Source organism: Acinonyx jubatus, chromosome A2 (genome assembly GCF_027475565.1).
Source record: "Acinonyx jubatus isolate Ajub_Pintada_27869175 chromosome A2, VMU_Ajub_asm_v1.0, whole genome shotgun sequence".
NCBI lineage: Eukaryota > Metazoa > Chordata > Mammalia > Carnivora > Felidae > Acinonyx > Acinonyx jubatus.
In genome coordinates this window covers 4,841,835-4,868,773 of record NC_069383.1, presented here as the reverse complement: position 1 = coordinate 4,868,773, position 26,939 = coordinate 4,841,835, and the positions used below count along the sequence as shown (strand labels likewise).

At 42.2% G+C, this 26,939-nt stretch overlaps 1 protein-coding gene across 3 annotated transcripts in view; it reads right to left on the bottom strand.

The window, feature by feature from the left end:
- XRCC2 (X-ray repair cross complementing 2) overlaps positions 1–26,939 on the bottom strand; it is a 178,772-nt gene that overhangs the window by 129,085 nt on the left and 22,748 nt on the right. Inside the window, exon 3 of one of the 3 annotated variants that reach the window (XM_027051307.2) lies at positions 24,925–26,044. The exons of the other annotated variants lie outside the window; for them this stretch is intronic. Within the exon in view, the coding sequence (XP_026907108.1) occupies positions 25,335–26,044 (710 nt within the window). The 3' untranslated portion in view covers positions 24,925–25,334. Of the gene's footprint in view, positions 1–24,924; positions 26,045–26,939 lie in introns of those variants that run through there. 3 annotated transcript variants of the gene reach the window in all.

Sequence of the window (26,939 nt, the reverse complement as noted above, 5' to 3'; positions counted from 1 at the left end):
CCTCTCACACACACTCTTTCATCTTTGTCCTCACCCTCTGTGTTGATGAATCAGAAGCGACCACCATACAGTTTTCCATCGAACCCACAAACTGCGAGATCATGACCTGAGCTGAAGTCAGGAGTCAGCCGCTTAACCGACTGAGCCACCCAGATGCCCCAAAAGCCTATTTTGGACATGTGTTTCTTTGGGACAGGAAGGAAGAAGTTGAAGATCAGTACAGATGTATGTACACCTGTGTGATACTAACACCAAGCTGAATTTAATTCAGGTCCATTTTGTCTCTTTAAACATGATGCAATGGCCTGAAAGCAATGATGATCTATTAGCTTGGAACCCTATGATTCCTGGTTCTACTAAAAGGAACCTGAGCTCCTTGGAAAACCATTATTCCAGGCATGGGGCAGAAAAATTTCAAAGACTAATAAAGACAAGTCAAAATAGTATAGGACAAATCTGCAAAGGCATCACTGATTAAATCTGGGATAATTTTAGCATCAAAAAAACTAGGAATGCAATGAATTAAAACACACCAAACATACAACAATCTACAAGTTCACACTCAGAACATTTTTTTTCATAGTTACAGTATGAGGTGGCTTAGGGAAGTCATTCATTAATCTAGTAGCAGGAAGGAATCAAGTATTTACCCTGCCTTTCCAAGCATGAGGGGAAATTTTCTCTATGTAAGAATCGTAGCCTGGGTGGCTCAGTTGGTTGAGTGTCTGTCTGACTCTTGGGTTCGTCTCAGGTCATGGTCTCAGGATCATGAGATTGAATCCCTATTGGGCCTCACTGGGTGTGGAGCCTGCTTGGGATTCTCTCTCTCTCTCTCTCTCTCTCTCTCTCTCTCTCTCTCTCTCTCTCTCTCTGTCCCTCCCCAGCTTGCATGCTCTCTATCTCTTTCTCTCTCTCTCTCAAATAAGTAAACATTTAAAAAAAAAAAAAGAGGAATCATGTCACAGTAATGAAAACATTAAAATACCACCATTAGGAACCCCTAATGAAATAATCATTCTAGGCCATGATCATTCGTGTCTGCTGAAACCGTAAGGTGAAATGATGTCTGAGAGTTGGCCCAGTAAAATGTAGAGAACGCATCATGGATGTGTGGGGCCTCCTATACTCTTCTACTTTTGTGAATTGTTGAGAATTTCCGTAATAGAATTAAAAAAAAAAAAATCCTGCTTCTGATTTCTCCTCTATGAAATATTTCCTGCCTACAGGGCAGGGTTATGCAGCTCACTCTTTATCTCCGAGGATCTTTGGAAATAAAGAGACCCACGCCTCTCGGCAGAGTTTTCCGAAATAGAGACGAGCCACCTATGCCACACGAGGAGGAATTCTGCTAGGTCGAGCATTTTCGTGGAGCCCGGGACACCGTGGGTTAACGGCTGGTCCCTGGCGGCTGAGCGGGGGGCCCCACAGCTGCCAGCAATTAGGCTAGCTGGCAGTCCCCTTGGGAAACTCCTGCTGCCTGATTAGGACTAATTGCTAACCAGCATCTAAGTCCCCGATCGATAGAAAAGGAAATGCATTAGGGGGAGGCTGGGCAGGGAGGGCCTGCCCTCTGGTCAGTCTGCCTGTGCGCGGATATACAGTAGTGTTCGCGAGCCTTGCCTGCGTGCTCCAAATGCACCCCACCCTACCAGTGTCACTGGAAAAATTACACTGTGAAACCCTCTCGTGGTGTCCTTTGGACCCTGATTTTGGTCTGCAGCCGGAAGATGCCTGTTTCTGTGGAGAACGGCATTTTGACCATTGTTTCTTGGAGATATGAACGTGTCACGGGAGTGTGGCCGAGGGCACGTCCGCCTGGGGAGCCCAGGAGAGGAAGGCTTTGTGCAGGTGTGGGCTGTTAGCCGAGTACCTGAGTTGGGGCGGTTTTTCTTTATTAAGTAGGCTCAGTTTAGACACTCCCCAGCAGCCACAGAAAAAACTTCAGATCCGTGCTGGTCTGAAATTTGTGACTGGACACCAGACAGGAGGGCAGTGTTCATGGGAACCGTTTCAACCAACCGTGCCGGGTCCTGAGAGCACAAAGATGGAGAAGACCTGGTCCTTACCCTCAAGGAGCCTACGCCCTACTCCAAGTTCAAAACCAGAAGGCCCACCGAAAGTGCTAATACAGCAGAACGAGGAGCACGTCTACTCCACAACCACCAAATTAAATGTTCTCATTTTGATGAATTTCTCATTACAATGAAACACACACACACTTTTCAGTTTTAACCTATTTTGAAATTCAAGGTGTTTTTTTTTTTTAAATTCTTTTTTCTTTTTTTTTTTTTTTGAGAGAGAGCGAGTACAAGCACACCTGTGAGCAGGAAGGGGCGAGAGCTAGAGAATCCCAAGCAGGCCCCACACTAAGGGCAGAGCCTGATGCAGGGCTCGATCTCACGACCCTGAGATCATGACCCGAGCTGAAATCAAGGGTTGGACTCCACTGACTGAACCACCTAGATGCCCCAAATTCAAGGGTCTTATAATCAAGTATGGATTGTACTAGTTGAGAGAATACATCGTGAGCTAACTTTATTTTTTATTTATTTTTTTTAAGATTTGATTTTTAAGGGGTGCCTGGCTGCCTCACTCAGAAGAGTCCACAGCTCTTAATCTCAGGGTTGTGAGTTCGAGCCCCACGTTACATGTAGAGATTACTCAAATAAATAAATTAAAAAAAAAAGATTTTATTTTTAACTAATCTACACCCAATGTGGGGCGGCTGGGACTCACAATCCCGAGATCAAGAGTCACATGCTCTACTGAGCCAGCCAGGTGCTCCCATGAGCTTCCTTTAGGTAAGTTTCACAAATAAATCAGGAGTCCCATAAAGTAAAAGTACCTCCGTAGATTATACAAAGACTAAATTCAAGCTATGAACTTGTTCCTCCAGAAATAACATGCCTTGGAAGACAAGACAAGGGAAGAACCATACCATTATTTACAACTTTTTGCAGAGGCAAATTCTTGGTCCCTCTTGCACTAGAAGCATAAGAAGTCTGAAAGGTATTAAAGTAAAACTATTGTAAAGAAAAAAAAAAAACATGACAATATGTTCCTAACTTGTTATTTACCTCAAATGTAAGAGTTTTAAAATCAAGTTCATTACAAATAATTCATTTAATTAAAGAAAGCCAGCCATCAGCAACTTATTAAAGCCCCAGGGCACATAGGAAATAATTAAACTGCATTTCTGTCAAAATAGTCTAAGATTCAGATTTTCCCAAAGTTCTAGCGTATTGCTGTTCAGTTTAGACTTAAGATGATTGTGGATCGCGATCACGTTGCAGAGTGATCCTTAAACGCCCAAGAGGCTTTCTTTTCAGGCAAGTGCTGCAGAAGGGATAGAAGGAAACTCAGTGGGGATGATCTGGGTTGTGTCACACAGTTTTGTCTGTAAGGTTATTGGTTATCAAATATTCAAAAGACTGTTGGGCAGAAGTAAATTCTTACTATTATTTTGTGTTGCTGAATTGGGATGAGGTCATGCAGGCACCCGAAAGTGGCAGATGAATTTCAGTGACTTGGCTCAGGAAACCAGCAAGAGAAGAGAACTTGTCGGTGAATAGCAAACTCACTTTAAATAAAAAAGTATTTATTTTGAGAGAGTGCATGCATGTGTGTGCACATGTGCAGGGGAGGTGCAGAGAGAGAGGGAGAGACAGAATCCCAAGCAGGCTCCCTGCTGTCAGCCCAGAGCCCAGTGCGGAGCTCAATGTCACGAATCGTGAGATGACGGCCTGAGCTGAAATCAAGAGTCCCGACGCTTAACCGACGGAGCCAGGTGCCCCAAACTTACTTTTTTAAAGTTTTTTTTTTTTTTTCAGAGTGTTTTTTTAAAATTCCAATTATAGAGTAAGGACACTGGTTTTATAAACTACAAAGGAAAACAAACCTCGTTTTATGCTCACAACTCACTGTTATTTGATACCCCCCCCAAAACAAAAACAAAAACAAAAACAAGTGTCTCTTGTTACATTGGCCAGTTCAGCAGGAGGCAGGGAAAGAACATGATTTGCCCAGGATCATATGACTTATTGGAGCAGAGCGGGGCCTGGAATCTGATTCTCTCGTTTCTACTCCAATGCTTGTCCCTTACTCTTCTTTTGACCTTGCTTTTTTTCCCCCCAATGTGGTCTTTTTATTCTTCATTTCTTTTTATTTCCTACTTAATTCCGTTTCTCAGTGAGAGGCTTTTGATTTTTTTTTTAATTTTTTTTTTAACGTTTTATTTATTTTTGAGACAGAGAGAGAGAGAGAGCATGAACGGGGGAGGGGCAGAGAGAGAGGGAGACACAGAATCGGAAGCAGGCTCCAGGCTCTGAGCCATCAGCCCAGAGCCCGATACGGGGCTCGAACTCACAGACCGCGAGATTGTGACCTGAACTGAAGTCGGACGCTTAACCGACTGAGCCACCCAGGCGCCCCAAGGCTTTTGATTTCTTCCCTCTACTGAGTTCTTCCCTTTCCAATTACATGAATTTCCTGTACTCTAGGAGTGGTTGAGCAGCCCAGAAATCTGGGTGTGAGAGGGCCCGGACAGAGCCTTCAACAAAGGTGTCAGGTATTAGAGATGGGCTATGTCACATCAGAAGGACAAACGTGCTGTTTGGTAACTAGAATACCAAACTTTGCACGTGTGATCAGAGACTTCAGTTGAGTGTAGTTATTAAGAACTCTAAAATAAAAATCCACATCCTCCAAGGTCTTGATTTTTCACATTCTGTTTTTACAAATTTTTAATTTTTTTAATGTTTATTTATTTTTGAGAGACAGCAAGCGAGCATGAGTGGGGGAGGGGAAGAGAGACAGGGAGACACAGAATCTAAAGCAGGCTCCAGGCTCCAAGCTGTCAGCATAGATCCTGATGTGGGGCTCGAATCCATGAACGGTGAGATCATGACCTGAGCCAAAGTCAGATGCTCAACTAAGTGAGCTCCCCAGGCACCCGTTTTTACAAACTTTTAAAGGAAGCACTGACGATCTCAGTTTAAAGTGGAGAATCTGGAGTACAGGTGATGTTTAAACTGCTCTCCCTCGGGGCGCCTGGGGAGCTCAGTCGGTTAAGCACATCCGACTTCAGCTCAGGTTATGATCTCACAGGTGGTGAGTTCGAGACCCACGTCAGTCTCTGTGCTGACAGCTCAGAGCCCAGAGCTGCTTCGGATTCTGTGTCTCCCTCTCTCTCTGCCCCTCCCCTGCTCATGCTCTGTTTCTGTCTCAAAAATAAATAAAAACATTAAAAAAAAATAAACTGCTCTCCCTCTCCGTTCATCTTCCTCAGTGGAGCAGGGCTTGCTGGCCACGTAGTTCTCTGCTTTGATTCCACCGTCCTTGTTCGAACTCCTGTCATTCTAAGAATCCCCAAATCTTCCTTCTGAAAGTGATGGTTTAGCTTCACGGTGCACAGAACGCTTACACATAGAAACATTCAACACACTGCATGAGGTTAAGTGATGGCAATAGATTCAAGAGTTAACGGAAAACAAGGGATTCAAGAAGGGGACTGAAGCAGCCAAGCAGAGACCTTGAGGAAGCCCCGAGGACTGGACTCTGGCCCAGGAAAGGAAGCTTCAAGATTCAAAGTCTGAAATCTTGGCAAAACACTCATATTCCACAGTTGGGTGAAGCAGAATACTGTCAAAAATTAGGTAACTACCTTCCCAATCTTTTAAAACATTCTCACGGGATATATGTATTTTATTTTAATTTTATTTCTTTCGTAACAGCTTGATCGAGTGGCCTTATTCCTGATCTCAGAGGAAGAGCTTTCTTTCAGCCTTTCACCACTGGGGATGCTGGTCGCTGTGGGCTTGTCATGTGGCCTTGATTATGCTGAGGTATGTCCTCTCTATAGCCATTTGTTGAGAGTTTGTTAGAAATGGACGTTGAATTTGGTCAAATGCTTTTTATGCATCTATTGAGATAACTGCACGACTTTATCCTCCATTCTGTAAATGTGGTTGTCACAGTGACTGATGTGCACACAGCCACCCCTGCACCCCTTGGATAAAACCCACTGGATCGCGGTGTGTGATCCTTTTAGTGCACGGTACCTTCACTTAGCTCATACTTTGTTGAGGGTTCTTGCACCCATTTTCGTCAGGAACACTGACCTATGGTTTTCTTTTCTTGTGGTGTCCTCTTCTGGTTTTGATATCAGTTTTTGATATTTGCTGGCCTTCTAAAGTGAGTTTAGAAGGGTTCCCTCTTCTGGTTTTGTTTTTTTTATTTTGAAAGGATTGGTACTGCTTCTTCTTTAATTCCCCTTTAAAACTATTTGATTATTGTCTTAATTTGGTTATTATTATTATTTTTAATGATTTCTACTTCCTTGGGGTGCCTGGGTGGCTCAGTTGATTAGGTGTCTTGACTTCAGCTCAGGTCATGATCTCACTGCTCATGAGTTCGAGCCCCACGTCGGGCTCTGTGCTGACAGCTCGGAGCCTGGAGCCTGCTTCGGATTCTGTGTCTGCCTCTCTCTCTCCGCCCCTAACCCACTCACGATCTCTTTCTCTCAAAAACAAACGTTAAAAAAAAAAAAGATTTCTACTTCCTTATTGATATTCTCCATTTGATTAGACAGTGTCATTATGACTTCCTTAATTCTTTAAGCATTTTTTCAGTTCTTTGAATACATTTGTAGCTGACTTTTGCCTACTCGTGCAGCATCCGGCTCCTGTCATAGACAGTTTGCTACCTGCCCTTTCTCATGTGTATGGGCCACACTGTCCTGTTTCTTTGCAAAAGTGGTCAATTTTCTTGGCATAAGTGATACTTCAAAAAAAAATTTTTTTTTTCAACGTTTATTTATTTTTGGGACAGAGAGAGACAGAGCATGAACGGGGGAGGGGCAGAGAGAGAGGGAGACACAGAATCGGAAACAGGCTCCAGGCTCTGAGCCGTCAGCCCAGAGCCCGACGCGGGGCTCGAACTCCCGGACCGCGAGATCGTGACCTGGCTGAAGTCGGACGCCTAACCGACTGCGCCATCCAGGCGCCCCAAGTGATACTTCAGATAACACAGTAGCTCCAGTGCTGATCTCCCCTCCCCCACCCCTCGAGGCCTGTTATTTCTGCTTATTTTCTTAGTGGTTTGGCTGGACTGTCTTCCTAAAATCTATTGTTCCCCTCTGCAGTGCGGGACCTCTGAAGGCGCCCATCAGAAGGCACAGCCCCAGGCGTGTGGTCACCTCTCCTGATGTCTCAGTTAAGCCTGCCTGTCACTTCTGGTATCACACCCAGCTGTTAGTTTTCACTAATTGCTGGCAAATCCTGGGGTGTTTTCAGTGAGATCCTGGGGCATACATTTCCCCACAATGGGATCCAATTAAATTCAGGCCCCTTTGCAGGAAGTAGAGTTTGAGGCCAGACTCGGAGTTTTGTTCTCATGCCAGTAGGGGCTCTTCTCAGCTGCCTCATTCCCTGGTTCCCTCTGGTAAACTTCTAGCTGATTCAGAATTTAGCTTTTCCCTCCGCCGAATCTACCAGTCTCCTCTTTTTTTTTTTTTTTTTTTTGTTAAGTTCATTTATTTTGACAGACAGAGAGAGTGAACAGAAAGGGGCAGAGAGAGAGGGAGACAGAACCCCAAGCAGGCTCCACACTGTCAGCGCAGAGCCTAATGCAGGGCTCGAACTCACGGACTATGAGATCATGACCTGAGCCAAAGTCAGATGCTCAACCAACCGAGCCACGCGGGTGCCTCCTGGACAGCTGCTCTCTTCAAAGCAATGTTTACCAGCTACAGAGAGTTCACTCAGGAGGTCTGCACAGAGCCATAAAACCACTATTCCAGAAGTCATCTCAATGGATTAGATTTCTTTTTTTTTTTTAAAGCCTCATATTCTATTTAAGACAAATTGTATCCTAAGGCTTGGAAGGGACCTCTAGTATCAGTAAGATCAACCCGTCAATTAATGAAGACATATCTAAACATTCTCGATATTCGTAGTCCCTTTATCTCTGCCTGGTGACAAGTTATTCATGACTTCCTACACAGGCAACTGGTTTGCTGCTGGACAGCTTAAATAAATAAGAAGTTCACTGTGACCTGAAATATGCCTGTAATTGATAATATTTGGAAAGCATATAAATTGTCTAATCCTTGTATTACACAATCCTTCATATATTTGAGGCCAAGCATCAAATTTTCCTTTACTCTTTTTTTTTTAAAGTTTATTTTATTTATTTTTGAGAGAGAGAGGGAGAGAACATGGGGGGTGGTGTGGAGAAGAGGGAGAGAGAGAGAATCCCAAGCAGGCCCAGTGCTGTCAGCACGAAGCCTGATGTGGGGCTTGAACCCATGAACCATGAGATCACGACCTGACCCGAAATTAAGAGTCCGATGCTTAACCAACTGAGCCACCCAGGCACCCTACTCTTTTCTTAATTAAATACAAAAACCTAAACGAGATCGGAGTAATTCAGTGCATGAGACTATTATTTTCGATACAGACGGGTAGGAAGTAGATAGATACATGCATAGGTTAATATAGACAGATGATTAAAAGAAGGCCTTCCAAAAGACTTGCAGAATTGAAAGATTCCATTTAACCAGCTAACATTTGGGCACTTTGTTCCATAGTGTACTCCTACGCCTGGTGGTTCCCCAGTACCAGTGGAAACCAAAGTGGGGGGCAGGTGAGGGGTTTCCTAGGGGAGATTCCCAATCCTCATTCGGACGCATCACCCTTCCAGTCAGTGTAGGTGCCCTCACAGCCTTTTCTTTTCTCCCTCAATAAAGACAAAAAGAAAGACTGTGGTGCAAACTACTCACAACACTTTCTAGGTCTTAGGTGACCAGAGCCGCTCAAAAGGGGATATTAAATTAAGCCTGCATCTAAGCCAGAAGGTATTTAGCTGAAGACTTTGTGTTTTTCCTCACTATGTCACGTTAAAACATATTTGAAATTTACATTTGGAGCCAGAATTTTAAAGGGCATCAGGAGGTTTTCCATTGGTACTGTGCCGTAGTAAGTTGGTATCCTCCTCCAAGTTCCATTTTTCCAAAGAATAAAACCTTATAACGGGATAGAATTTCAGCCTGGAGTTTCATCTCTATAACTACTATTGAGTTCCACTATGGGTTACAGGCAAATCCTTGCTTCTAACGTAAAAGAGCCAACATTTTTTGGTTTGAATACTCTCAAATGCAGTGGATTCACATGTGATACTTGACTTCCTAGTCTTGCCCCATTTTCCCATCACAAATAGCTTCTTATTGGGAAAAAAGGAGGCTGAGTCTTATTTTGTGTTGAAATAACAGGGATACCTGGTAGAGAGAAGGCACAATGGCTCTATGGGCTAGAAAATGGAGATAAAGAAAAAAAGTTTCAGGAATAGCGTAGATTTTAGGGTAGCACGGAGAAGTCTGAAAATCCCAAATTCTCTAAGGCAATGATTATCAAAGTGCAATCCCACCAACATCAAAAGGACTACCTGGGGGCTTGTTAGAAATACAGAATCTCAGACCCTACCCCAGACTCATAGAATTAAAACATATATTTTTTTTACAAAATTGGTAATTTGTATGCACATAAAAGCTTGAGAAACACTGGTAAAAACATCAAGAGTTTTATTTTTCTATGCCACATGGTTTTGCTTTATGTAGGACTCTTAAAAATATCTCTTATTTAATTTTTTTTAACGTTTATTATCAAGAGACAGACAGAGCACAAGCGGGGGAGGGGCACAGAGTGGGGAGACACAGAATCAGAAGCAGGCTCCAGGCTCTGAGCTGTCAGCACAGAGCCGGACGTGGGGCTCGAACTCACAAACCGTGAGAGATCATGACCTGAGCCAAAGTTGGCTACTTAACCGACTGAGCCATCCACACACCCCTATCTAGGACTCTCTGTCTCTCTTTTTAAAAAATGTTTTATTTATTTTTGAGAGAGAGAGAGAGAGAGAGAGAGAGAACCATTAGGGGAGGGTCAGAGAGGGAGACACAGAATCTGAAGCAGTCTCCAGGCTCTGAGCTGTCAGCACAGAGCCTGACGCAGGGCTCAGACTCACAAATCAGGAGATCATGACCTCAGTCAAAGTCAACGCTTAACCAACTGAGCCACCCAGGTGCCCCTAGGGCTCTCTTAATAGACACCCTAAAGTGTAGTTGGGCTTAGGAAGTATTTGGAACAGGACTTATGATCACATAGGATAAAGTGGTGATATATGCTGTTCCTTTCTTAGTTTACAGCTTATCCTAATGACTCAGTCAAGGAATGTTTAATAAACTCCTATGAGCAAGGTACCAAGACATGCGTTAGGTAAGACACGTGTATATTTTTACAAAACCTTAATTTTGCGATTGGGAGATAGGGTATTTTCAACATAGGAGGCAATCCCAACAGCATCCTGTTAGACTCTAATATTCTAAACATTTTTAGACTCCAACTAGCTGTCATGAAAAAGGGACATGTTGCTTTAATAAATGTTTCATTCAACCAAATGTAAAACACACGTTATTATATGGAATTAGATTTGTTCTTTCCCTGTGCACATCTTGCTCTTCATTAGATGAAGCAAATTTAAATGCCACATTGAAAATTCAAGAGTAATTTCAGAAGCTTTCTGTTACACAAACACTTTAAGTTTTAATCATCGTGTTGTATAAGAAAAACAATAATGGGTGTAGATAGCTGAAAACAGGCTGTACAGAAGCTGCAGTCACTACTTAGACGTCAATTCCATTATGTGCCAATGAAGCTGATTATCTTTTTTAAAAAGTCAGGCTATACTACCTTTTTTTTTTTTTTTAATGTTTATTTATTTTTGAAAGAGAGAGAGAGACAGAGGTCGAGAGGGGAAGGGCCAGAGAGAGAGGGAGACCCAGAATCTGAAACAGGCTCCAGGCTCCGAGCTGTCAGCACAGAGCCCGATGTGGGGCTCGAACTCACGAACCGCGAGATCGTGCCCTGAGCCGAAGTCAGACACTTAGCCGACTGAGCCACCCAGGCACCCCTATACTAACTTTTCTACCGATACTGGCCAAGAGTAATCTGCTCCCCTATGAACCAACCGACAGTTACTGATTACTGAATAGCTACTATATAATAAACACTGAGATATAACAGTATAGGACACAAAACTTGTTCCCCAGGAATTAGAGTCCAGACCCAAAGAAAAAGAGACGCACGTAAAACTAATGGCAGAGATGGTAGAGAAGTCTCAACCGAGGGACACAGACGTGTGTGCAGAAGTTGACTTTGGCCTTAAAGGATTGGGGGAGCTTCACAGCGGGTAAGATTTGAGTTGGATATTGAAGCTCAAAATAAGTTGAACAAAATGATAGAATGAATTACCATCCTCTCCCCCATCCAATGCTCTCATGGTGCTTTTCCCAAAAGAAACATTTGCGTGGGACTCTCGTATCAGAGATCCGATTCCAAGGTCCAGCTCCGTCAATCTCACTAGACTAGCCTTACTAACCATCCAGTCAAGGAAACATTCATTTGTGGATGATTACTTAGCTAAGCTGCAATGGAGTCTGTTCATCTGGCAAAATGCTAATGTATTAGCTTCATTTCATTATCCTTGTGAATTTCTTCCACCCTTCTTGGGCCAAGCAGAGTTCCAGTTGAAAACAGTAACATGAGGGGCGCCTGGGTGGCTCAGTCGGTTGAGCATCCGACTTCAGCTCAGGTCACGATCTCACGGTCCGTGAGTTCGAGCCCCGCGTCGGGCTCTGGGCTGATGGCTCAGAGCCTGGAGCCTGCTTCCGATTCCGTGTCTCCCTCTCTCTCTCTGCCCCTCCCCCATTCATGCTCTGTCTCTCTCTGTCTCAAAAATAAACATTAAAAAAAAAAAATTTTTTTTTTAAAAAAGAAAACAGTAACATGAAACCAGGCATCGACATCCCCCTTTTACTGTCTGCTCGCAGTGTCCCCCCAGGGCCATGTTCTTCACAAACAGGGCTGTAAAAATGTAGTTGGCAGATGGATTAACGAAATGAACAATTCTCTCTAGCTCCTCTTCTCCAGGTTACAAGCAGAGAAAAGTATCCAACAGTGCAGGAAAGAAGGGAGGCTGGGATTTGAGTCCCAGTTGCATTATTTTCATTACTAGCAATATATTTTTTTGTTTGCCAATCAACCTAATTTGCTTGGAGGCCAAAAGAGAAGGGGCCTCTAACACTATGCCAAAAACTAACTTTCAAAATATTAAAAAACATGACCTCATACAAATATAAAATGAACATTCGGGTGCCTGGGTGGCTCAGGTTGGTTACGCATCCAACTTTGGCTCAGGCCATGATCTCATAGTTCGTGGGTTTGAGCCCCATGTCGGGCTCACATGTAAGTATGTAAACGAACATGTGCCCAAAGATTTTATTCAGCTCATTAGTTAATGAGGGAAATGGCAAGAGTGGGTCCAAGTGAGAATGTGAGGAGTTAGGTACTTATAACAATTTAACAGAGGAGCGTTAGGATAAGAGTATTAGGTTATATTTAAAACTAGTTAATGTCCCACGGGGCCATAAGCCACAATCTCTGGAGATATCTTTCCCACTAGACGGAAATTATTTGCAAAATTTCGGACAAGAATCTACAAGCTGACCTCTGGTCCTACACAGCTGTCAAACGACCCGGTCAATAGACAGTCAAAGGTGCAAGCTCGGTGGCACACCTTCAGAGCACCCAGTAACCTCTTGGGTCTGTTCCAAACTGAGTAATTCTTCTGATACTCAGAAGAGGCTCTCCAAAGGTAACGGCAGACACCCAACATCAGAAGACAGTAGCATGCAGATCTTTTTAATGTAGATGACATTGGACCAATTATAAAAGAACATGGACGTGGGTGGCGCCTGGGTGGCTCAGTCGGTTGAGCCTGTCTCGGTTTCAGCTCAGGTCATGATCTCATGGTCTGTGGGTTCGAGCCCCACGTCGGGCTCTGTGCCGACAGCTCAGAGCCCGGAGCCTGCTTTGGATTCTGTGTCTCCCTCTCTCTTTGCCCCTCCCCTGATCGTGCTCTCTCAACAACAAATAAATATTTAAAAACATTTTTTTAAATGGGTACTATCAAATTGCTATGATATGCTTATTTCATTGCATATATTTCATAAATTTTTATTTTAAAACATTAATGTCAAAAATCAAACCTTTGGCCAATATTTTAAACTTATGAATTAAAGTTCTGAATGTCAATTCAAAAATCTCCAAATTTCGTGCAGGGAGCACATGAGCGAGTTACAAAGAAGCCCAGTGATCCTAATTTGGTCGTTCTGTTTCATACATAAGCGATTAAATGATGTGCATACAGCCACAGACCCACTTGACTATAGGGCATCAGAAAGATTCTAAGACTCCTGATACCTAAGGGCTCCTTCCAATCGCAGATTCCATTGTCTATAACTTTTATACATTTACTTCCATTTTAAACGCACTATTCGCATAATCCTTTGTATGAATATTCTTTTCTTTTTAAGTAGGCTTCATGACCAGCATGGAGCCCAAGGTGGAGTTCGAACTCACAACCCTGAGACCAAGACCTGAGCTGAGAGCAAGGGTCAGATGCTTAACCAACTGAGCTACCTAGTTATGTGGCTTTTTAAAAAATGAATATTTATTTAAATGAATATTTAATTTAATTCAAATGAATATTCTTGTATAGTCAAGAATCCTCTGTAATAAAAAAAATACCTGGCTCTCGGGCATCAGTTAGATTTTTCTACAATGAACTTGAATAGACAAACCTCTATTTGATAATGCAGTTAGAATTTTAAGTGAGACGAAGCATATCACCCTATAAGTAATTCGTACACTAACATAGACTTATAGAGGTAGGAGAGACCTCAGAGGTCATCTGGTCAGAAAAAACACAAAAGAATAAACTAAGTCACGGTGGGGAAGACTTCAGGAAATTCTGGGCCATATTTGAAATGTAAAGATATGAATTATGTGACCATCTATAAGTATTTCTTAATCTTTTAAAAGAGATCCTTTAAGAAACTTTAAAATAAATGAATGGAATCTAATAATTTAAAGCTCAAGTGCTGTTATTTCTACAAGATCTTGGATTATATGTTCATTTGTTCACTGGAAGAAAAATCACATTTTCATTTCTTATATTTTATTTATATTAGAGAGAGCACTTCAATATTAATTCAAATATCTATCCATTAAATGCAAAAATATTAATGCAATATTAAAAATGAAATTTAAATGGAAGCAAGGGACTATCACATTAACGTTCCCATGGCAACTCTCACTACACTTTTCAGCTTCTGAATTGTAATATGGTCATTTATTATAGGCTCATATAAAATATAATTTTGCAAATACTTAAAGATGTATAGGTTAATTCATGTCAATTCAAGACTTTAGATACAATGGAATACAATACATCAGGCGAAGGACACTACAAATATTAACCCATATTCTTAATTTAGACATACCTACATCAAACAGATGCAAACTTCCTAATGTTGAATGATTTGTTACACTCACACAGAGGGCAGAGCATTTTGCTGTCCCCATCACAGTTGAAATTTTATCTCTATGTTACTTAACTACTCATATACGTGTGGTCAGTGCCTTCCTCTTTAGCTTAGCAAGAATTTGAAATTATAGATTACAAATTTTGCCATACTAAGGCAAAATGTTAATTCATCGGTGCACACACATTAGAAGTCCGGGAACTGAATTACGCGGGAGAGCAAGATACTGCCAAAGCCTCACCTTTGTCATCGGCTCTGCTGCTTTCCCCAGCCTTCAGCATACATGTTAACATATTGAGAACTCAAAAAAGTAAATATCCTTTAACCGAGCAATATCTTTTTATTCATCTAAAGGAAAGAATTGGACTACTACAAAGCTGTATGTATAAGGATTTAGAAAAATATATAAACAATAAAAATGTCCCTCGATAGGAGTGGGTTCAGCAAACTATGATGCACAGGGCTTTGAAGGTGATTAGATCAATATACTGATGTGGAAAGGTGTCCACAGCACATCGTGACCAAGTATAAAACACTATGTACAGTGAGAAAACAAAACAAAACAAAAGCCAAAACACTATCTCAAAAACAATGTGGATACATGTATAGAGAATGGTCCAGAATGATATGCTCCCAGATTCTGGATGGTGGGATTATGACCGATTTATTTCTTGTTCAAATGAATATAATTAGAAAATAAAGTATAAGATGTAAATAAGTATCCTGTTGTTACGGAGGTGGAGATGCTAAGACCCTCTTCCACTGAAGGGATTAAATTAGTATAAACCTTCTTGAGAAATCTGATACCCTGAAAAAGTGGCAGCAAATGTATTTCTATGTTCTATTTTTGAAAAGTAATTGGGAAACTGGAAACCACTGAAATATGCAGGAATGATTAATAAATATCTATAAAAGGGAAGGCTGTATAGCCATTAAATCTCATACTGTAGACTATTTCTATGGGAAAATATATTTTTTTAATTATTTGAGATTTATTCATTTTTGAGAGAGAGAGAGAGAGAGAGAGAGAGAGAGAAACTCCGAGCCGGGGAGGGGCAGAGTGAGGGAGACACAGAATCTGAAGCAGGCTCCAGGCTCCAAGCTGTCAGCACAGAGCCCAATGCAGAGCTGGAACCCACGAACCAGGAGATCATGATCTGAGCCAAAGTCAGAAGCTTAACTGACTGAGCACCCCCATGCACCCCTCTATGGGAAAATATTCTTGATAGCACGTCAGATCAGGATGGTCCTAGCTACAAGGAACAGGAAACCTCGACTCAGTTTAAAGTATAAAATTTCTGGATAACCCCAGCAGCTGATTTACCCATTTACCTCTTAATTCTCCTGAAATCTGACTCCACTGTCAGGAAAGGGGGCTGGGTTGATAAAAACCCAAAGGAAGGAGGAGAGAAGACAACAGCAACACAATTTTTGAGGCTAGAAAGCTGGTGGGAGGGGGTAGGTCTGTGCACCTAGTAAACAGGTGACATGGAAGCCGAAGCAGGCAGCCCACAAACATGCCGATTTACCCACCGGAACCCAAAACACGCTCAAGAGCTGAACACATCTGAAAGTGTGAGCACAGTGGGAAGCGTTCACGTGAAAAACAAGAACCCAGGGCTCCCTAAGAAATCAAAACCTACTTGCAGATTTCAGAGGCCAGCGGCCCTCCCACATTCCATCATCCAACTTTTACAAAATGTGGAGGCCAAAGCACCTGTGTCTGTGTGTCTGTTACGATTACCGTCACGTATGTTAGGATTACCATAACACACAATAATGAGTTGAGCTATATTAGAAATGAACCTTCATGAACGGATTAGAACATCCCCAAATCTCATTCGGCCGTCTCCTGCCTTTCTTTCTTTCTATTTGTGGATTGACTGATTGATTTCATCCAAGTTAGTTAGCATGTAGTGCAATGATGATTTCAGTAGATTCCAGGGATTCATCCCCTATGTATAACATCCCGTACTCATCCCAAGTGTCTTTCTTAATGCCCCTTACCCATTTAGCCCATCCCTCCAGGAACCCACAACCCCTCCAGGAACGCTGTTTGTTCTCTATGTTTAAGAGACTCCTATGTTTTGTCCCCCTCCTTGTTTTTATATTATTTTTGCTTCCCTTTCCTGCCTTTTCTAATTTTAGCACACAGTTTATGCTTATCTTTGAACCTTATTAAAAATTTTTTTCAATGTTTATTTTTTTCTGAAAGAAAGAGACAGAGTGAGAGAGAGGAAGGGGAAGAAAGTGGGGGGACACAGAATCTGAAGCAGGCTCCAGGCTCCGAGCTGTCCAGACAGAGCCCAACGCGAGGCCCAAACCCACGAACCGTGAGACCGTGACCTGAGCCGGAGTCGGACGCTTAACTGACTGAGCAGCTGCCCAGGCACCCTTGAACCTCATTCTAGAAAGGAAGTCCACGTTAAAACTTATGAGTGTCCACAGCAGCATCATTCATAATAGCCCCAAATTGGAAACAATCCAAATGTCCATAAATGATAAAGATTTTTTAAGTAGTATATTCTCACAATGGAATATTATACAGTAATACAAAGAGACTAAGTACTGACATGTTGCAACATGCATGAGTCTTGAAAACATGATGCTAAGTGAAAGAAGTCTCACGAAAGGCCACATATTGTGATTCCACTTATGTGAGACACCCAGAACAGGGAAATGTGTGGAGACACAAAGTAGATTGGTGGTCACTAGGGGCTGAGGAGAGAGGGGTATGGGGTTTTTTGGGGGGTGATGAAAATTTTCTAAAATTAAATAGCTGCACAACTCTGAACATACTAAAACCACAAAAATGTACACCTTAAATGGGTGAATTTTACGGTATGTGAATTATATTTCAAGCTATCAAAGAACAGGTATTATACTGAATGTATTCGCTGGCAATATTTTAAGAAAGTTCAACATTATGTTTAAAGATTTATCTCGTTTGTGCACTCCACAGTAGTGCATTCAATTTGAACTATGCTGAGTGCTTTTTTTTTTTTTTAATTTTTAATGTTTATTTGCTTTGAGAGAGACAGAGTATGAGCAGGGGAGGGGCAGAGAGACAGAGAGGGAGACACAAACTCCAAAGCAGGCTCCAGGCTCTGAGCTGTCAGCACAGAGCTCAACGTGGGGCTCAAACTCACGAACTGGGAGATCATGACCTGAGCTGAAGTCGGATGCTTAACCAACTAAGCCACTGAGGCTCCCCACTGAGTGCTTCTTAGTAGGAGTATCGTCTGTTTTATCCATGCTATGGTGAGTGGATGTTTTAGCGGGTTCTGGCTTCTGCTGTTACGCACAATGCTAAGATATTTAGACATCTCTCCCGATGCACAGAAACCACAACTTCTCCAGGACATATACCAGAGCAATGGGGTGTGTGTGCTTAACTTGGTAAAAATAATGGTAAGTTGGTTCCCAAGGGCTGTACCACCAGGATTTCACATCTCCACCAGCACTGAACTGCACCACGCCATCACTGCGTGGCACTGTCGGCCTTTAAGTTTCTGCCCTCCAACTATGTACGAAATGACATCTCACTGAGTTCTTAATTTGTGTTTCAAATTACCAAGGAGATTGAACCTCATTTTATGTTTTTTGGTCACTCCTGTTTCTTCTATGAAATGCCTCCAGAGTTTTGCCCATTTTCCTATTCGTTAATTTTTCCTCATTGCTTTGTGTATATATCATATGTTCACACAGTGTTATGTACATAAAATGAATGAGAAAAGTTAAATTATTGGGGCACCTGGGTGGCTCAGTCAGTTAAGTGTCTGACTCTTGATTTCAGCTTGAGTCATGGTTTCACAGTTCACGAGACCGGGCCCCACATCCAGCTCTGCTCTGAAAGCACAGAGCCTGCTTGGGATTCTCTCTCAAACACAAAAACAAAAACTTAAAAAAAAAAAAAAAAAGCTAATGAATAGAAAAAATATATACATGTATATATGTATATTCATATGAGTGTGTATATAATTTGTTTTGGATATTGAGTGTGCTCACATGAACTGCAAATATAGTTTGTAGCTTTTCACTTTATCTTTTGTCAGAGAAAAATTGAAAGTCAATGTCAATTTATCTCCTTTACAATTAGTTTTTATGTGTGAAGTACTTCTGTACAATATCACAAATATATTCCCATATATAGTCTCCTCTGGCTTTTAATTTTTTGCCTTTACATTTACGTCTTTAATCATTGGAATGAATTTTTTTTCAAATTTTATATAAGGATCCAGCTTTTTTTTCCCATGTGTATCATCTATTCTTGCTACAACTTGACCAGTCTATTTTTTCCACAATGGTTTGCTACTTTTGACATTTATCAAACTCCACAGAGGGGTGGATTTGCTCCCGAGCTCTTTCTGGTTTACTTGTTTATCCTCGTACACAACTTTAATTACTTTAGCTACAGAAGCGCCTGAGTGGCTCAGTCAGTTGAGTGTCCAATTGTTGACTTCAGCTCAGGTCACGATCTCACAGTTCGGGAGTTCAAGCCCCACATCGGGCTCTGTGCTGACCGTGTGGAGCCTGCTTCAGACTCTCTCTCTCTCTCTCTCCTCTCTCTCTCAAAATAAATAAACTTTAAAGTATGACTACTTTAGTTATTTAACATCTTACCGTACAATAGGGTAAATCTTGCTACCTCTGTCTTCTTTGAGAACACAGTCTCAGAAGTGACTGCTCAGACCTCCCTTGGAGAGGGGATATGCCAGAGTGAGCTGACAGCCTCAGCTAAAGCACCTTCTGGGTCTGCAGCAGCATTTGAGCTGAGATCATGCTCTTCCAAGGCAAGTAGCCACGGCGGGGCCATTTCTGCCTGACGTGGGACTCTGCACCGGAGCTCCGCGTCGGTCGGGCCAAGACGTTCTCGGAGCTGTGCTGCCGGTCTGAGGTTCATTCTGCCCATCCTCTTCCTCTGCTCACCTGTCAGACCTGCATCTCCACCTGGAGGCCTCTCCTCTTCCACATTTTACACTTCCAACCACATCTCGGCCTCTTGTCTCCCGGAAGACCTGATCTGAGGGTCTTGGCTATTTTTGACGGCTTGCTGTGTTAAATTTAAGAATCAGATTGCCAAATTCCAAAATGAAAACAAAACCAAATACTTTGTTGGGGATTTTGACAGAAATAACGCTGGATGGATTTATCCATCGCAGAACTGACATCTGTAAATTACTCAGTCTCTCAACCTATGAACACACTCTCCCCATTTATTTAGGTTTTCTTTAAAGGTTCTTCTGGGGCACCTGGGTGGCTCAGTCGGTTGAGATTCCAACTCTTGGTTTCAGCTCCAGTCATGACCCCAGGGTTGTAGGATGGAGCCCCGTGTCAGGCAAGGAGTCTACTTAAGATCCTCTGTGCCCCCCCGCACCCCTCCCCATAATGAGCACATGTGTGCACTCTCAAATAAAAAATAAATAATGTTGTTCGGTAGCAAAGAAAGAACCAATTTAAAAACAAAAAACACTTTTTTTAAAATTTATTTTTATTTTTTACTTTAGAGAGAGACAGAGAGAGTGTGTGAGCGGAAGAGAGGGGCAGAGAGACGGGAAGAGAACCTTAATCAGGCTCCATGGCCAGCAAGGAGCCTGATGTGAGACTCGATCCCACAACCCAGGGATCATGACCTAAGCTAAAATCAAGAGTTGGATGCTCGACGCAGCCACCCAGGCACCCACCAAAAATCTTTCAATACAGCATTATAATTTTACCCAGTGTCTTGCAGATTTTTGTGAGATTTCTAGGAATCTCATATTTCTACTTATGGTTGAAATTGTATATTTTTTAAACTCTATTTTTCTAATTCTGCTGGTATTTAGAAAAATTTAAATGTTGATCCTTTAGCAAATTTGCTAATAGGTTTATAGACGATTTTAAGTTTCCATGTTGTACAATTGTACCATCTTGTGAGTTTTGTTTCTTATGTCTTTTATTCATTTTCCTTGCCTTACTGTGCTGACACTTTCAGTGCAATGTTGAATACATGTGACAGATTTTAAACATTTTTTAATGTTTGTTTTTGACGGAGAGACAGCATGCAAGTGTGAGCAGGGACGGGTCCGAGAGACGATAGAGAGAAAATCCCAAGCAGGCTCTATGCTGTCAGCACAGAGCCTGACTTGGGGCTCGAACTCAGGAACCCCGTTGAGATCATGACCTGAGCCGTAATCAAGCTGACTGAGCCCCTTGTTTTGTTGATTTTAAAGGGAATGCTTTTATTTCACTATTAGTAATGTTTACTGTGGGATTTTTTGTAGACACCTTTATCAGCTCAAGGAAAATTATCTTCTATGGTATCAATATGATGAAAAGATACGTTAAAAGTTTTTCTGTGTCTACTGATATACTATTTTTTATATCTGTGTGAAATTGACATTGATTTATTATCATGAAGATACTGAATCCTATCAAATACTTCTTCTACATTGTTTGATATGATCTTACTTTTTCCCTTTAATCCAGTTTGTATGGTGAATTATATTGATTTTCAAATGCTAAACCCATCTTGTGTTCTTGGGATAAATCCAACTTGGTCATGTAGTATCCTATTTATATCTCATTGGATTGTTGATTGTGTTCAGTATTTTTGCATATATGTCCATCAGTAAGAAGGGCTTGTAATTTCCCTCTCATACGTCTCTGTCCAGTTTTGCATCAAAGTGTTGGTAGCCTGATTAAATGAACTGGAATCTGACCCTCTTTTTTCTATTATTCTCTGTAAGAGTTCAAATAAAATTGACACCATTCTTCCTTCAAATGCTTGATAAAACTCATTGGAGAAACTATCAAAGCCTGGAGTTTCCTTACATCTTAAATTTCTGATCCAATTGTTTAATAGTGATAGACTCTTGAGGCTTTTAAAATGTCTCCTTATGCAGACTTTAATAAGCTGTATTTTTCTACTAATTTGCCCATTTTACCACTTTTCAAAAAGCTTGAGCATGAAATAATTCCTAATAACTCATCTTTTGAAGGTCAGTAGAATCTGCAGGAGTGTCCCGTTTTCATAAAAGGTAATTAGTTGAGGGACACAATGTGAATTTAACTTAAGTTGAAAAAAAAAATCCCTTAGGGGCTCCTGGGTGGCTCAGTCCGTTGAGTGTGCAAGTCTTAGTTTCAGCTCAGGTCATGATCTCACGGTGCAAATGAACCTTGCATGGAGCTCCACACTGGGCCTGGAGACTGCTTGGGATTCTCTCCCTGTGCCCCTCCCCTGCTCAAGCTCTCACCCTTGAAAAAAAAGAAAAAGAGAAAGAAAAAAACATCCTCAAAACATAAAATAATACCAGGTATTTAGACTGATACAATTTCAATTACCTACTTTACATGCATTACACTAAACAGGATACCCCGACATTTGACTTTACATAGTTCCCTTCCCCCCACAAATGACATTGTTTACACTATCAGTATTTATTTAGATTTGCTCAAGTGCTTGCTATGTTCTCTGCTGTTACTCTTTACATCTCAGACCTGTGATAATATTTCCCTTCCTTAAAGTTTATCTTTTAGAAATTCCTTTAGGGGGCAGATGGGTGACTAAGTCAGTAAAGAGCCCGACTTTGGTTCAAGTCATGATCTCGTGGTTGGTGAATTCGAGCCCCAAGTCAGGCTCCGTGCTGACAGCTCAGAGCCTGGAGCCCGCTTCGGATTCTGTGTCTCCCTCTCTCTCTATCCCTCCCCTGCTCACATTCTGTCTCTCTCAGTCTCTCAAAAATAAACAAATGTTAAAAAAAATTTTTTTTAATTCCTTTAGTGAATTCCTTTAGTGTAGTGGTAAATTCTCAGTTTTTGTTTCACATCTGAAAGTGTCTATTTCACTTCATTCTTGGATAATCCATACAGCAGAGTAGTCTGCCTAAAATGTTTTGCAATGGTATTAATAATACGACATTTAATACCTGAAAGCTGAAAACCTTACACAAGGGAAGCGTGAAGGTAAACACTACCTTAATTTTGTGTAGCGTTTATCAGACGAAAGTCTGCAATACCTTTCATAATGCAGTTTTTTTTACTGGAGTCTCACAAAGATCCTGAGAAGTTCACCCTTGTTTTTACCGGCAAATGCAATAAATACTCTAGGATTTGTCATCCTTCACTCCCATTATTCTTCTGGTTCTGACCAGCACCCCAGTATCTGCTATCTGTGTACCTTCTTCCCCTGTCAGCCTCATTCTTTTTATAAGTGTTAAATTTTCTGTACTGTTCAAGAAATCCCATTGGTATAACTTTTAGTTTAAAAGAATTTTTTATTAACCAGGGTTCTTAATTCCTTCCAACATGTCAGATAACAATCTTTTTAAGATAACTAAGTCTTTGGTCTGACACATTAATATATAATTGATCATTTAAGTTAATATAAAAGTTCATTATTTTTTAATCATGTTCCTGAAGAATAAGTTATAAATCTGTGAATAACAGTCCATTAAGTTAATACTTCATTTATATAAAGGAGAAATGGAAACTATCACATTCTAAGGATAGAATTCTGCTAAGAATTGCTAAGTTTTTTGTATACGCATGTAACGCATACACCCAGAGCTTGACAGGGAAGGTAACAGAATTTTCCTATCTTTTCCTAACAGCTAAAAAGAGAAGTACTGTAGAGCAAGAGATCTTCAATCCTACTGATCACACACTTATCTGAGGGAAAAGTAAGCATATTCCTCCAACATACCAATATTTAAAAATTACTTACATGTAACATGTATTGCTTGTAATAAAAAATACAAAAATATGAAGTGAAAAAGGATGAAACTAGGGATCAAATATGTCGTATTTTAAAACGTTTGGAAGTTCATTAGTGGTCAAATAATATTGCAAGCGTATGGGTGTGGGGGTGTGAATGGCAGGAATGGGGCCCAGTGTAATTAACCAGATTACCAATTAGACTGCCATCGCTTTAAATTTCACCGTGTGGCTGGAGAGCAAATACTGGGCCTAGACGTGCTGTTGGTCTGACAACTTTTTATTGTCTGCTGACGGCTTGGTTTCCCCTCGACCCACAATAGAAGTAGCTCCCGGACCAGGATTTGTCGTTGATTAGGGAGACCATCCCAGGAGGCCCCATGAGAGTGCAGTGCCAGGGAAGCACGCACGGATGGCTGCTGTAGGCAACTGGGAACCAATCCTGCTGGGGCCACTCTCAGAAAGCCTTCGTGTGCTCTCAGCTGAAGGCCAAAGAAGTTGGGCGTTCACTGGTTCAGGACTGCCCGGTCCAGCCCGCACGCAGCCCAGCAGGCTCTGGTAGCCAGGAGACACCTCCAGAGCCCCTTGGGTTCCGGAAAGTGCAGGTACACCAGCGGAAGCCCAGGCACATGGGCAGGGCTCAGGCAGCGTATGCTAATGTCTGCCACCCCTGTTAGGAAGAATGCGCACTCTAATCTGCTTCTTTGCAAGGTTCTTTTTAAACCCTTAAAAAGAATCTTTGTTAGGTAAGTTAATTCACACTTAGTTTCTAACTAAGGAGGTAACACCTAAATGAATACACACACAAAAACACCACCGTCAATTCTTCCCCACTCTTCCCACAGGATTCCTCAGAGACGTATACGACAGACAACCTGACATACAGACCGATGAGTCTGAGTATCAACTATTGATATAATTTAATCTTTTCTTAGCTTAAACTGCAGAAGTAGAGGTTCTAAGATTTTCTTCCTCTCCACAATACACTGTGTACCCCTGAGACACAGGCCCCCCATTCTGGCCCCATTCTGGCCATTCCTTGAGCAAAGTATAGACAGCCCTGTCCAGCTCTCTGCTGGAAATAGCTAGACTATCCTAAATGGGTAAGAACATACTCGTAACACACAGCTCTAAAATCATCTTAGCATTTGTCAATCTCTTAACAAGGAGGAGATGAAAATTTCAAAACGCCCTTTACACAGAATTCCTTGAATGGGTAGATTATTTCCCTGTAGTTAAAAAACTAGACAGGGGCGCCTACGTGGCTCAGTCAGTCATCTGCGCATCCGACTCTTGATTTCGGCTCAGGTCATGGTCTCACCGTTCCTGGGGTGGAGCCCCGATTCAGACTCTGCGCTCACAGGGTGGAGCCTGCTTGGGACACACTCTCGCTCTCTCTCAAAATAAATAAATAAAGCTTAGGGAATAAAATTTTTAAAAATTATATAAAAACCCAAGCAGAATGCCACTCCATCTTGGACTCAGTCTAAGTCAGATGAAAACGCTCTGACTTTCCAGTTGTTGGTGTGACGGGCAGGTGTGCAGGCTCCTGTGGCTCCTTGCCCCCATCCCCTTTGCAGAAATAGCAGCTCTACAGAAACATTTTCCAAAGTCACAGCTTCCTAAAGGAGTTACGTAGGAGAAATCAGAAATGCAGTTAAACCTTCCTAAACAAATTAAGAACTTAACTAAGTTCCAGAAAGTGTTGACACAAAGGTATGGAAGTTCATTTTATTTAGGCTGCAATGTGTAGACTACTTATTTAGTTTTAAAACAAGTTTAATATACACTTGATTTTTCTTCAACAACCTAAGAACGGAATAGTGTAAGGTTTTACCGTACTAGTTTAAGAAATCCATTCTGGGGGCACCTGGGTGGCTCAGTCGGTTGAGCACCCGACTTTTGGTTTTGTCTCAGGTCATGATCTCACGGTCGTGGGACCGAGCCCTGCGTACGGCTCCATGCTGATGGTGCAGAGCCTGCTTGGGATTCTCCCTCTCCTCTCTCTCTCTCAAAATAAGTAAATAAAGCATTAAAAAAAGAAAAGAAAGAAATCTATTCTGGAACAAAAAAATCCATTCTGTATAGAAACATTTATATTAATTCTCCCAGAGTTTTATACCTTATAATCAAATCATTTTAGCCCATTAAGACTTTTTCAATTTTGTATAATATCCCGGAAAACACCATTTTGTGATACGTATCAACAAAACTCAATGCCACTTTCTCCAATAATAAAAACATGCTTTTTAAAACTGTTACTTTTTAAATTATGTGAAACTAAAGAAAACCGGTTGCTGGTTTTCAAATCCTCTGGTCTGGAGAAAAACAGTCTGTGCTTTACCACCCGCTGCCACGCCTTACAGAGATAGGGCCTGTAGTCCGCTTCGGCCGAGGAAGGCCCTTCGGTCCAGGCGGAGGCTTTCTGCATTAGGCTTTGTGTGGTTGCAAAAACAACTAAGCGATACTCGTGTGCAAGTTTCTCTAAGAACTGAGAACACTTCTTCAGAGCGGACTCCTGGGAGTTAACGCTCTCCCCTCCGTTGGCGCGGTCTATCCAGTAAAAGGCGGACAGGCTATCCAAGATCAGAAGGCAGAGGGAAGGGTGGCCACAGACGGTGCTTTCTAGGGAGTGCAGGGTGAGGAGCAGGTGCGTGCTGCTGCCACAGCTGACCACAAAGAGCCTTCCGAGGCACCGCTTCACCGCGTCTTCAGACCCACCGGACCCGCCGGACAGTCTGCGCTCCAGAATCGTAACGAGCCGGAGCATGTCAAAGCGATAATCTGTATCAATAAACAAGACTTCTACTTCCAGCCCGCCTTCCGATTTTGGAAGCACACACCGTGCTGTCAAGTGATAAAGCATTTCTGTTTTTCCGGTTCCCTCTGGACCATGAAATTCAAGAATGTCACCTGTGTAAAATTTAAAAATGCCAGTCAAAAAAAAAGGCAGCAGCACAAAAGGCTACAAGATGAAAATCTGCACCAATGTTTAAAAAGACGTTTGCCGGAATGTGAAAGAAAATCTAAATCCACGTGCCCAAATGGATCCATATGAGCAAACACACATCAGTAAGGAAATTAATCATTACATTTCGCCTCTGAGAAAGCAGCTGGCTATTAATTAGCATCAAGGAAACATGAAAACCAGAAAGACAAGGCTGACAGGCGCCGAAGGAGACCTCCTGGGCATGGGTCCCCATTCACGCGCCCTGGAATTGGTGACACCATGGAGTGAAGGATAAAGTGCCACAGACCTGGGGTCTTTCAAAAATCTATTGATCACTACGGCACACGCCATTTCCGGTAGCTGATTACCCAATATCCGTAGGCTCCTCTCCTGTAAGCATAAAACCTCGGTTTACGGGGCAGAGAAAGGCAGCATGCCCAATTTAGAAACGACTTTTCTCAGCATCGCCGGCAAAGGGGTCAGCAGGTATCACGGTTGTGGCCGCTGAGACCCGAGTAGATTTCTGTTGGGTTCCTAAGCTCCGCTTGGCTCATGCAGGTGCCTGTCACCTCTGCCCTGCTGCTCCCTCCACTGGAGGCGAGGCAGTGAGGGTGAAGGGGATACCCCGAGCTCGGCAGGCAGGAGGACAGGAGGTGCCCAGGGCCCTGAGGACAATACGGAGCCCACGCCGGCTACGCGGGGCCTGCCTCCATACCACTTGTGATGTGAGGACACTGAGTCTCCATCAGGTCACGTGCAGCTGGAACAGTCCCAGCGTCACGGGAGAACAGTTCTCGCGTGCGGTTCTGTGCATGTGGAGCTAGAAGGGTCCACGGCCCTCAGGCCTAAATAGCCTCC